Raw genomic sequence first — 13016 nt, 5'->3', positions numbered from 1 at the left:
TGCGGTTCTGCCCTTAGACGTGAGGGAACAGCCTCCACAACGTGTTCGTAACGTGCTGTTTGAAACCACCATCGGAAACGTGGCTTTTAAATTAATGTTTTTACTATAAACCACCTCTGTATTTGTGCTGCCTGGTTGCTCACTGCCGATTTTCCCTTCCAGGCAGCTGCTGAAAGACCCCCAGGTGTTATTCGCAGGGTACAAGGTCCCGCACCCGCTGGAACACAAAATTATCATCCGCGTCCAAACCACTCCTGACTACAGCCCCCAGGAAGCTTTCACCAACGCCATCACGGACCTGATCAGCGAGCTCTCCCTCCTGGAGGAGAGGTTCAGGGTAAGGTTCTTCCTTTTTTATTTCCTTTAAAGTATTTGAGATTCTTACAGGGAGGGGTTGGTGTGTCTTAGAGCTGCGTTTTTAGGTCAGTAAAGACGTTGAGGCCACGCAGCATCACAGGATTCGGCTCCTGTCGGGGTGTGGTAGAGCCTGGCGGCTCTTACGGGTTATTTGGGGGCTCAGCTGCGATTCCCTGAGTGGCTGCTACTGCTTATCTCACAGTCCTGTTAGTGTAGAAAACAATTTTCTACTCTTCCAAGTGTTTTTTATATTTTCCCACTGCTCCTGCCCAAACAAGGACAGTATTTTTTTTGACTGCTTCTCATTGCCTCTGCTCCACTGTGTGGTTGTATTTGTTCAGCCTCTGATTTTTGAGATTTAATCTGCCCAAAAGGTTATTCAGACAAAACTGAGGGACTGTGAACAGGGCACTGAACTGTTCAGGTCTCTGCTGTGCTGGGGAAAGGTAACTGATTTTGTCAATACATTTTGATTTTAAGTATTTTTTTGGGGCTGATGTAGAGATTTCCCCTGGTGGTTTCACCGAAGATGGTTACGAATGTTTAAGTGAAGCTCCTCCAGCTCCCTGCCAGCTCCTGTCTTAGCCTGTGCGGGTGTGGTTGTGTTTTCCAGGTCGCCATCAAAGACAAACAAGAAGGAATCGAGTGAAATGGCCCCGTTTGGCCTTCAGAGGCAGAATGACGTGTCTGTTAGCTGAATGCTCTACTGAAACCTCCACTCCTGGCAACCATTGTCCGCGTTAGGTCTAATTTTCAACCGCAGCAGTGGTACATGAGGTTTGTTGGTTTTTTATACCAGAGGGACTGTGCCAGGAGGATGAATGTCTTGTTGGAGCTGATGGATTGGTCATTAAAATGATTTATGCTTTTCTAACTGGAGCCTGGAGGCAACTGGTTATAGTGGGCTGTTGGTGAGTTACTGCCGGAGTGAGCGGTGGGTAAACGGCTCTGCCCTGTCACAAAGCCCAGGCACTGCCCACTGAACAGGCGGTTTGGTTTATTAAGTGTCATTTCTATAAAACAAATGCACAAAGAGTGAAAAGGTACAGTAAAAGAAACCGGCTGTTTACAATGACTCGATGAGTGGAACAAATTACCTTTTTGTTTTTAGTTCTCTTGCATGTAACAGCTGCTCTAGAAAACGTGATGGGTACAGGGGTCAAGTCACTAATACTGCACTATTGCAAAACACGGCAACAAAACAGGGACGAGGACTAGGACTTCTTCCAGATGGCTGTGATGTTCACACTGGTGAGGACAACAAGGTAAGTAAACGTGGGGTCCGACACCACGTTGTTTATGAGGATTTCAGTCAGCTGCTCCCCGTTCGCCCGCAGCTCCGGCCACGTGAGGATCTGCGAGGAGAAGAGAGTTGGGGTAGGGCAGGGAGGGCAGTGGTGGCGCTGGAGGGGGCTGTGAATTACTGTGAGGCCTGGTGTGGTGCAGGGGTTCTGGGAAGTCTTCTTCCCCACCAGCCTGGGGGACTGACTCGAAGGTTCTTGCCCCTTCTGGGGGAGGTGCTGCAGGTTATGGTACCACCTCTGCAGGCACGGGGCTCCCACAGAGGGACTGGGTCAGAAAGGAGACAGGGAAAGCAGCTGGAATGGACTGGTGGCTTGGGCAGGATGCTTGGAGAAAGCTGATGAACACAAGGTCACATTACTTGTGGAGACCCCCTCGCTGTTCTTCCCAGGTGTGGGTTGGTGATCATAAACTGACAGTCTGGTTTGGGTTGAAGGGACCTTCCAAGCTCCTCCAGTCCAACCCCTGCAGGGAGCAGGGACATCTGCACCCAGAGCAGGGTGCTCAGAGCCCCAAGATCCAACCTGACCTGGGGTGGTGCCAGGGATGGGGCTTCTCCCACCTCTCGGAACAACCTGGGCCAGGGTCTCACCAATTCTCTCTGCTGTGAATCTCCCTCTCCCAGTTTAACCATCACCCCTTGTCCTGTCCCCACAGCCCCTGTTGAACAGCCCCTCCCCAGCCTTCTGACAGCCCCTTGCAGCACTGACAGGCCACAGTGAGGACTCTTAGTCTCACACTGATACACAGTGACCACAGCTCCAGTGCTCTCCTGTGCTTTTGTCACACAGGGAGCAGTGGTTGCCCACAGCAGGACCATGTCTGGGGGCCGGGGAAATGCCAAGCAAACAAAAGAGTGGCGTGAGCACACGGAAGCAGCAAGCCTGTCCCTGGTGCGGTTCTCTCAGGGAACAGCCACTCCAACTTCCCTCCTCGCAGCACCGCAGAGAAATGGTGTCTACACACTTGTGCTGTCGGGCTCTCCAGTTTAACCACCCACTTTTGAGAGAGGGCCCTCTCCTGCGAGGCGTGTTGTGGTGTAAAGCTGCTCGGGGGCCTTGGGGTGGCTGTAGGGAAGCCCAGCTCAGCCCCGAAGGGTGAGCAGGACCTACCTGTGTGGGAGGGATCCTCTTGTCGGAGCGTTTCCCCTTGGCCGAGCTCCACGCGGTGGTGTAGTTGGAGAGGTGGTACAACCACACGCCGCCCTTCTCGTCCCCACAGAACACATACTCTTTTGCTGTAAGAACAAAAGAAGCAGCTGGAAAACGAGCATGGGACTCTGAGGCTGCTCTGCTCCAAAGTGGAGCTCAGGACAGTGCAGTAGGGTCCAGGGCAGGGGATGTCACATGTCAGCAACATTCTCTTCCCACCACAAATACCTTCATCTACCTTGTGCTGAAAAAAATTGTCAGCTATTTACTGTAGTAGAGAAAAGCTAATGATGTTTTGGGACCTCTTCTGACTTCTTTAGGGTTTGGAAAGTGGTGCCCAGATCAGGTTTGTCTATTCCTTGTTGTACTTAAAAAGTCAGCTGCTCTGTGTGGGGCATCCCCACCCCTTACATCAGATTACGATGGCATTGCTCCAGCCAAGCGACGGGGCCGAGCTGTCAGAGCTGTGTGGCTGCAGGCTGCACGTGCAGAGCTGAAGCTGCAGTCTTGAGGGCTCTTGTTGCTGGGAAGGGTCAGGAGGCTCCACAGAGGGGTCTGGACAGGCTGGAGCAATGGGTCAAGGCCAGTGGTCTGAGGTTCAATAAGGCCAAGAGCCAGGTCCTACCCTAGGGTCACACCAACCCCCTCCAATGCTCCAGGCTGGGGGAAGAGCAGCTGGAACCTGCAGGGGAAAAGGCCCTGGGAGGGTTGGTGACAGCAGCTGAAGAGGAGCCAGCAGTGTGCCCAGGTGGCCAAGAAGGCCAACAGCATTCTGGCTTGTACCAGCAGTGGTGTGGCCAGCAGGACCAGGGCAGGGATTGTTCCCCTGTACTGGGGGCACTGGTCAGGCCACACCTCAAACCCTGGGTTCAGCTTTGTCTCCTCACTGCCAGAAGGACATTGAGGGGCTGGAGCGTGTCCAGAGAAGGACAACGGAGCTGGGGCAGGGTCTGGAGCACAATGCGCTGAGGAGCAGCTGAGGGACCTGGGGGGGGTTGAGCCTGGAGCAAAGGAGGCTCCAGGGAGACCTTCAGGTTCTGACAACCCCCTGACAGGAGGGTGAAGTGAGGGGGTGTTGGTCTCTTTTCCCCAGGAACGAGCAACAGGACAAGAGGCACCAGCCTCCAGCTGCATCAGGGGAGGTTGAGGTTGGCCCTGGGAAACAATTTCTTGCCCATTGGGGTTGTCCTGGCCTGTCCCAGGCTGCCCAGGGCAGTGGTGGAGTCCCCATCCCTGGAGGGTTTCCCAGCTGTGTGGAGGTGCTGCTGAGGGACAGGGGGCAGTGGGGACTCGAGTAGCTCAAAGGTCTCTTCCAGCCGACACCCTTCTCCGGTTCTCTGACAGGGACTGAAATCCAGCCCTGCCTGGAACTACGGGCTCCTCCAACGAATGAAAGGGGAGGCACAAGCCTGACCCGGTTGGCTGTGCCCACCACAGCACTGCCCACCCTGGGGAAGGTGCTGCCTACCTGGGCATGTGCTGAGTGTCAGGTAGGACAGGTCTGTCATGGACCACTCCAGCTCGGCAAGGATAACCGCAGACACCGTTCGCTGGCAGCCTTTCGCCTTCGTGTCAAAAGACCGACTCCAGCTCCACAAGTATATGCACCCCGGTTTAGAGCTCTTGGAAACTGGGCAAGGCAGATGGGAGAGGCGGCATCAGTGAAGTGCCTCAGGACAAAGGCTGGTGCAGGTGGAGGTGAAGATGGTGCAGCAAGAAAGTGGCTTTTAAGGTACCTGATCCCAGGGACCTGATTCCAGCAGCAACTGCCCCCACCTCCTTTACCTGATTTCAGGATGCTGCAGAGGGGTTTTGAGTCCCATGCTTGTGTTCCTGAACCGCAGGGCAAGCCTGCGTTATTCAGAAAGACCCAATTGGTGCTTTAAGCACTCTCCCAGATGCGGGAACCCCCAATGCCCCTGCCACCAGCCCCCGGGCAGGAAGGAGCTCTCCTGCCCCCCACTCCGGCACTGCTCGGCCAAGCATGCCCTCAGGAATGGGCCCCGGTGCTCCGGTCCTGCTGAGATGGGTTTGCACCTGCAGCCCACATTTTAGAGAAAGAAAAGTGACTCTGGGAGACAACTCCATTCTGGGTAGCCCCCAAAAATGTCAAGCAGCAGTCCCACCCATGCGGTCCCTCTGCTTATGACGCTGGCTTCGGCCTGCAACACACTGAGGAGCCCGACCGTGTTTCTGGATGGGGCTGTTGTGTTGATACTCACCAACAACATCATCATTCAGAAAAGCCAAACCGTCAACCCTGTGAGACGTCGTCATGCTTCCATCCTCATCAGGAAACTGGAATATGGCTTCGAAACGCCTGCAGTGGGGAGGAAAGGTGACATGAGTCCCCTCCTGACCGGGCAGCAGGGGAACAGAACCCAGCAGGAAATCCGTGTGTTACTGAGTCTCTTGTGTGTCTCCCAGATAAATTCCCACTTGATCTTAAGCTTTTGGCCACCTGGGTTTGTAAGTACAGCAGGATCCTCTCTGCTTAAGGATCTGCTGTTTTGACGTCACCTGGTGGTGTAGCACCACTATCAGGATCTGTCAGCAGGGCCTGACTCCACTTGCTGCTTGCTTTTTTTGCTGTGCTCCTCAGCGTGCCCATTTCCTGGGTAACCTCACGTCCCAGCAGCTGGGTAGAACTGGTGTGAGACTGGAAGCGGCATCAAGAATTTACGCTCCCTTATGCTACTTCAGGGTGAAACGCCCTTAAGTCTCAGGGTGCTGCTTTACACTGGTCTCAGTCTTCCTTCCGAGCAGCCAGCAATGCTGGTAGGCTGGAGCACCCCGGCCAGCTCAGGGCTGCAGTCCCTGACCGCCTCTTTAGCGTTAGGCCAGCATTTTTTCTTGCTGCTATGGGAAGGGGAGTATGCTCTAAGAGTGGCAGGATGTGCTGCTTTTCTTGCTCAGACCTCCTTGGTTAGAAATGAAGCCTTTGCTAGGACTGTCTCCTCTTGTTATGGAAAACTGCCCCCAGCTCACCTGTTTTTTTGGTCCTTATCCAGTTTTATGTTCCAGGCGAAGCAGCCGCTTTCACAGCCAGCCAGCAGGTACTGCTCTGGGCAGGGGGGCACCAGGGCGATGCGTAAGGGGATGGAGACCGCTTCCAGCACCAGCAGCTGGCTAAAACAAAACAAAGAGAGGACAAGCAGTTAAGTGGTGCTGCGGCGTGGTAGTTACAGGCTCCTGGACTCTGGCATCCCGTTTTCGAACCTTTACCTTGCTTTGAAATTGTAGTCGCAGTCTGGAATCCCAATATCCCAGAGTGCAATTCGCTTGTCATAGGATGCGGCTGTGGGACACAGAAGAGAAGCAGGTAGTGACACTGCTGCTCATCTCACTCTTCTCGTGCTAGCTGGCAATTCTACCCACGTCACAGGCTGTGACACCCTAAGCCTGTGGCATCAGAGAGCTCGTTAAAGCACAGCAGCAGTCAGCGAGGCTCCTCGCTCAGCACCGCGCAGGCAGTAATTTGCATTCTTATCCTGTGCTCTAAGAGGAGCAGATAAAACAGTTTGTTTCCTGGGGTCCGTTACTAAGTTGTGGCTTCACGAGGTCATTCATTAGTGCCCCTTGAAGCTCATGTTTCTGGTCATGGGTTCTAACGGAATCTAAAATACGAGCTCCAACCACTTCATAGTACATATCCACGGCTTTCTGCCTTCACATCCCCAGCAGCTCCCACGGGGTAAGTCAGCGTGAAAGACACTCGTGTCTTTGTCACCAAGCTCTAGACAGAGAGCAGAAACCATCCTGACAGCTTACTGAGATCCTCGTCAGATGGCACCCCTCAAACTCAGGGTGGACAGGTCAGTCCCCAGACAGGCATGCACAGGCTCTCACTTTGTTACTGTATGTTTTTCTATGCCATAGAACGAGCCATCACATGGATGTCCATGCCACTATAAGGATGCACTATCCACCTCCTTACCCCTCCCACTTCTCCTTTTGCGCTCTTGAGTGTCTTCTGGAAAAATACCCATTGTGTTTTAAAAAAATTCCACTTTCCATGGTTCACGTAGCACTCTAACCACTCCAGGATGTGGGTAATTGCAGGCAAGAGGAACAATGTGCTGTGGGTGCAGGTGCGGTCTGCAGGGCTCTGTAACCCCCTACTTTGCAGGCCTGCTGCAATTTGTGATGTCCAAAAGCCTCGGCCTCTGTGGGCCATCTTCTACATCAGGACCTGATGAGGCACAGAACTTAAGTTTTCATTTATTCAAAAGCATTTAAGCGCATAGTTCTGCTCGCTGGGAAAAAAGGAAGCCCGCAGCCCATTCTCTGCTGCATTGCCCCTGCTGCCGGGCTCGAGGACAGCCCCGCCAGCTGCCCGCTCTGTCTGGCCCCAGCAGGCTGCTCTGGTATCATTCTTCTCACTCATCCCTGTGTAACGGACCCACAACTGGACTTGTTTATGGCTAACACGAGGGTGACAGCCACCCTGGGAGCTGCCGAGAGAGGAACAGGAGCTGCTGCACCTCAGCTAAAGAGCCAGGCTCTGGCTGAAACAACGTGTACCTTCTGTAGACGGCTGCCTCACTGACAGCACGTCGTAACGCCTGTCCACGCAGTCCTTACTCACACCTGCTTGGGCCGGTGACAATTCCCCTTGTTAAGGCAGCCTGACCTTTTCTACGTTAAGCTAAAGAGATTCTGACTTACTGAAGAGGTGAGTTTCTCGAGTCGGGCTGAAGCAGACCGTAGCAATGGGCTTTTTATGAGCCTTTATCTCTCCATAACAGAAGTCAGCTGCCACGTGGATCAGTTTGACAATCCCTCTCCTCCCAGCAGCCGCCAAGATATTATGAGATTTTTTCTGACTGTTGCTGATGACCATTGTGAGGGTGGTCCATGCAACACTGAAAAACTCCTGCGACAGAGACCAAAAACACCGTCAAAGAGACCCCGTGGCTAGATGGCTGTTAGCTCAGAGGCAAGACAACGATCACGAGAGCTATTCAGGTGAAAGGACACGACTTTGAGCATGGACTCTCAAAACCACCCTCAGAAGAACACTAGCTATCCAAACAGGACGTTGTTCCTCTGTGCTCTCAAGCAGTGGTGGCAGCCTGGGTGCACACAGTGTGTCTGTGCAAGGTGAAGAGAGGCAGACAAATCTTTTAAACCAAAAATGACACCAAACCAGGCTAGAAGGATAAGTGAGAAATGTTTATTATCTCTCATCATCCTTTTAAGACCTGACCATGCTACCCTTTCAGAACCCTCTGTAGTATCCTTTATTATATACCCATAGGTAATTCCAGCAGATTACGGGGTTCCTATTTAACGCTTACTCTTCCCACGTGCAACCTACCTCTGTAGCCACCTTATACTTTTTCAGCACCGTCCCCGTCTCACAATCAATGAGGCAGACGGATTCCCCTCCGCATGTCGCCACGGTTCTGGAGGAGCTCACAATGGGATCTGAAAGACGAAAAGAACGGGTGAGAAGTTCCCAGGTTCAGTGATAATGCGCGAAGTCTGCAGCTTAGCACTGCCTGGTGCTCTCCCAACCTCCTGTTTTCAAAGTCAAACAAGTACGTAAGCAAGTCTCTTCCTGACAGCGGAGACTACAGCTTGGAGGAGCAGGGGTCTAGCACATGGAGTCCGCTGGGATTCCAGAGCCGGGTGGTTCTGGGAATCCTGCAGACCTCTGTAAGAGCTCACCTTTCCTGGCTCCACAGTCTAGCAATGGCTCGAAGACACAGGACCAGAGCTGCGTTTTAAAATCCTCGCGGCTGTTGCCTTTACTGTGACACTGAAGAAAATGCAATGGCTCTGCACTGACATCCTCCTACAATAAACCATCCACATTTAGAAAATTCATTCCCCTGACAGCCGTTTGCCTGTGACTGCCTCGACAGGACCCTCCACTGAACACAGCAATCTGACTTAAACTGAAGTATTTTTCAGCCCTTCTGTGCTACAGAGAACAGGAGAGACTGAGGTGCCACCAATGCTCAAGACTCCTAAACCAGCAGGCAGCTGTTTAGAAAAGAGGTGTCCAGCAGACCCCAGCAGTGACCCCCATTTCTTGCTGCAGAGAAATGTGAAAAACCCTGTAGATCCCCACGGGGCTGAGCTGAGCTGAGGGGGAAACACCTTTCCCCATGCAGCCACCAGTTTGACCTGAACAAGTCATGCCAGTCCCATTTCTAAGAACAGGCTTTCAGAGCGCTGGTCCATCCATCCATCCCCTGCAGGGGATTCACTGTCTCCAGGGGAGGCCTTCCCTGACGCCTCTGAGAGATTTAAAACAACAAACAAAAAAAAAAAGAACAAAAACCGTAACTCACAATATATCTGGCCAATTATGAGCTCCATGCTGCGCAGAGCTCCGACGAAATCTGAATGCAGGCAGCTCCTCCCACTAAACCAAGAGGCCGAAGGCCAGTCCCAAGGGGGCTGATGAACATACCTTGCCCTTGGAGTTCTTCACTGGGGTCAAGCTAACGACTCCATTGTCCTGCTCCTGGCTTTTCTGCTCCCCCGTCAGCTGGCTGGACCTTCTGTTGCTTTGCCCCTTGGGAAACTGCTCTCCATTCTTCTGCGCCCCTTCAGCTTCCGGCTCAGGGGTTGCCTCTTTGGCTGGCTGGTTCGATGTTCTTGGTTTATCAGGAGCTGGGTCACCCTGTATGCGACTGGACTTTCTGGGATTAACTACAGCCTGCTCCTCAGTGTTTGCCTGCGACTTGGACCTCTTGTTTCCAGAGCCCGATTTTGAATGATTTCTTTTCCTCTTGCTGGACGTTACCGTGACCTATAAGGCAAGTTACCAGTTTCTGCAGGTTTCTAGCTTCCCCGAGATGTACCAATGATTTTTAAGTCAGAGACATTAATTATTCAAAGGCAAGAGGCCTCCCACGGTTACAGCCTGCATTCCAAGAATGAGCCGGCCCAGAGCTGCAGAGCTCCTGGAGGCAGAAGCTTATGAAAACCACAGAGCCAGCCTCATGTTCATCCCTCTTCTCTTGTCCCAGTTCCTTGTGATTTACATACGATGTGGAAAAACATCTGGCCCACAGACCAACGGGGTTCAGTCTGCAGCCATTTCAGAGAAGGCAAGTACCAACCATCACAGCCTGTCCATGCACCAGCCCACTTCTCTCGCTGAAAATACCCCTTCCTCAAAGGAGAGGAGGACTCAGTGGGACTATACTCATGAAATCTTCCGGGTCTCCCATGAGAATGGAAGCTCTCTCCTCCTGGAGAGCAAATCAGCCTTTGCACTGCTGGGAAAGCTTCAATCTGGCCGTGAAGAACAAGCCTCAGCTGCTGAGTACAGGCTGGAGCCTGAGAGCACCCCTGCGGGTACCAGAGGGTCGCAAATCTGAACTGACAAGTGTTACTGAACTCGTAAGGAACAAAAAGGACATTGTTAATGTAACTGGAAAGATCACTCACCTGACCCACATCCTCTGCAGCTTCACTGGGACTTTCTGCACTTTCCTCCTCATTCTCTTCTGTCTTTTCCTCAGGTTCAGGATCTGTGTTTAACTCCAGACCCAGGGAATATGCCAGGAACTCTTCTGCAATCATTTTCACCTTAGAAGCAAATACATGGATATGTAAAAAAAAAAAAGACAACGAAAAGCCACAGCAGTCAGACTCTGATGTGGAATGACAAGAGCTGCTTTGCTTCAGCTTTTACTCTCCAATTCCACTGTTCTACGTGTATTTCACAAGCGACGGAGGAGTCCTCAGCCAACACTGCATGACCCCAGAACTGCCCTCTGTCATGGGCATCCAGGGCACATGTTTGCGAACACAACAGCACAGCCATGAAACACGACAAAGGAGGGACGGGAGCCCCAATGGCACGTACGCACAATTCAAACGTATCTTACAAATGACACTGTGTCTTTCCCCACTGGGAGTAGTTACTACAGCTCTGTCATTATCTTTTCTCCTTTCATAACGTTTCCATCAAGACTAAGGGTTGCCCTTAGAGTTATTTGCAAATAATTAAGCACTAAGGATACTGCAGTCTTGTTAATTAGTACAACTACCATTATTGCTTATGAATTAAAACACAATGTTTAATAACAGTCATTGCAACTTGGTGCACATTTAGTCCTACTGCTTCCGGAATTGCTTAACACAGCAGTGAAGAAAACCAGAGGCAGTGACACCACCTGCCTGCAAGAGCCTGGATACCCTGAACCCAGCTCCACAGAGCGTTTTCATCTGCCCGGAGTCAGCCTGCAGAGCCTGGCCCAGAAGCACAGAAGGGTAAGTGAGACGTAACCTACCCGCCAGCGGGTGAATTCGCTGAGTGAGCTGGGCCCATAGACTACGTTGGTTTGTACCGACTGCAGGAACTTCTTCTTGATGGACTTCACTTGCTCAGCTGTATATTTCTCAGGAAGTTGGTCACGGAAGAATTTTTCCCAGTGAGCAGTAACCTAGGCAGAAAGACTGAACTTATTCAACAGAATAACTTCTGGAGAAGGTCAGGTTGGACCTTGGGGCTCTGAGCACCCTGCTCTGGTTTCAGATGTCCCTGCTCCCTGCAGGGGGTTGGGCTGGATGATCTTGAAAGGTCCCTTCCACCCAAACCAGTCTGTGATTCTTTGATTCTAACACTACAGAAAACCAGAGCAGAAAAACACAAGACGGCTTTTGAAAGCATTTAAGAAGTTGCCACCCCTGAGGCTCTGCCAGCTACTCAATGGCACTGCTTCCATTTATTTTATCAGCATTCAAACTGTGACTCCAGCCAACAAGAAACCCAGTTCCTCTGGTGTTTGTTTGCAGCTCTGTCACTGCACTGAGTAAACCGTGTTTAGTGACTGCTCAGGGGTATCAAGCTTAAGGATGTGCCCCACGTCTTACCTTGCTGGTGAGCTTACGGCTATTGACGCGCCTCACGTGATTGGCCAGTTTGGTTATATCTTTGCCGTTGAGCAGCCGGAGGTTTTGCAGAAGAAACATTACTTTATAGTCATCATTGAGCTACAAAGAGGAGACACCGGTTATAGACATCATCTCCGTGGTACTTGCTTTGGCTGTAGTCCCTTATTAAAATGCAGCCAAGGATGAGAATACATTTAGACAGGGAAAGCCACTCCTTAACATCTCAGCATTTCCAACTCAAATCTCACCTTTTAGATGTAACTTAACCTGCTATGAGCTGGGACCTTGCAGAGCAGACAGGAGCCTTGCACTGCTACCAGCCAACACAAGGTGGTGGCAGGTAAGCCAGGCTCACATGCTCCAGCCCAAGGGCCATGCAGGGTCCACAGCCTTCCACCCTGAGCGAGTCCTGCCTCCAGCAAATGAACTGGAGGGCTCTCTTGGATCAGACGGGTTTTAGGCCAGCCCAGTTCCCCAATCCAGTTTACCACACAGCCACACATACACTTCTGCCAGTGTGCACAGCAATGGTGGCTGACTCCAGTTTAAAGCGCAATTAAAATTACAGTTTTGGATGCTTAAAGCATACAGTCAGCAGGGCCTCTTGGGACAAGTCAGAACTAATCACCAAGTTTAACCCCTCATCAGAGGACCAAGTTTGCTCTCCCAGAGCACAGGAGGCACTAAAACTAACAGAGAAGGACTTTTCTACACAGTCATTACTGTATTTTACACAAGCACGAGATACCCTGCCTGATAACCCCCTAAGACAGGACTCTGGCCTGGAGAGTCAGCAGTTCAGGATACCCAGATTTTAGTATCCAAGTCATTTTGGGCAAGTGACTTCTGCAGGCTGGTAAACAGCGGCGCAGGCTGGTGAAGGCACGCACAAAGCCTGGCTGCTCTCTCAGTCGCCCTAACGCTCACTGCCCAAGAACAATATCCACAAAGGAGGCATAACTGCTGCTTGTTTCCTCCCTCTGCTTAATGCCTTGGCCTGTAAGAATGGGAGTAACTCACTGTCAGGTACACGTTGTTCTCGTAGGTTAACTCCTCCAGCAGAGGGAACTGTTTCAGAGCAGTTACATCTTCCAGCTTGTTGTTGTTGCAGTTTAGGACGCGCAGATCGGGCAGGGTGAGACTGTTGGGAAATTTGTCCAGTAAATTATCAGAGAGATCAAGTTTCTGCAGGTGCCTCAGTCGGGAAAACAAACGCGGGTCTAAGTCTCCAGTCTTCAACTGCAGCTTGGACAGGCTGAAAGCAAAAGAGAACATGAACTACATGCAGCTACTTGAAAAAACAAGTGCTGACTTCCTGTTCTGGTTTGAGCTGAAGCTTCCTTG

General features: G+C 51.7%; 2 protein-coding genes across 2 annotated transcripts; one reads left to right on the top strand and one right to left on the bottom strand.

Annotated features, from left to right (window-relative positions):
* Positions 1–162: 162 nt before the first annotated feature.
* POLR2J (polymerase (RNA) II (DNA directed) polypeptide J, 13.3kDa) lies at positions 163–1006 on the top strand (the record flags this gene model as incomplete). Its single annotated transcript, XM_010132957.1, has 2 exons — positions 163–337; positions 971–1006. Coding segments are annotated over 2 exons (211 nt in total), but the record flags the coding sequence as incomplete, so codon positions are not given.
* Positions 1007–1571: 565 nt separating this feature from the next.
* LRWD1 (leucine-rich repeats and WD repeat domain containing 1) lies at positions 1572–12927 on the bottom strand (the record flags this gene model as incomplete). The annotated part of the gene is made up of 14 exons (XM_010132945.1): positions 1572–1712; positions 2772–2896; positions 4279–4440; positions 5033–5130; positions 5799–5939; positions 6036–6108; positions 7479–7686; positions 8131–8240; positions 8484–8610; positions 9235–9576; positions 10221–10361; positions 11069–11221; positions 11652–11771; positions 12693–12927. Coding segments are annotated over 14 exons (2176 nt in total), but the record flags the coding sequence as incomplete, so codon positions are not given.
* Positions 12928–13016: the final 89 nt, after the last annotated feature.

The sequence above is a fragment of the Buceros rhinoceros genome, unplaced genomic scaffold (assembly GCF_000710305.1).
Source record: "Buceros rhinoceros silvestris isolate BGI_N320 unplaced genomic scaffold, ASM71030v1 scaffold13920, whole genome shotgun sequence".
Classification (NCBI taxonomy): Eukaryota; Metazoa; Chordata; class Aves; order Bucerotiformes; family Bucerotidae; genus Buceros; species Buceros rhinoceros.
The sequence above is the reverse complement of the archived record's forward strand: the minus strand, read 5'-3'. Positions and strand labels throughout refer to the sequence as shown.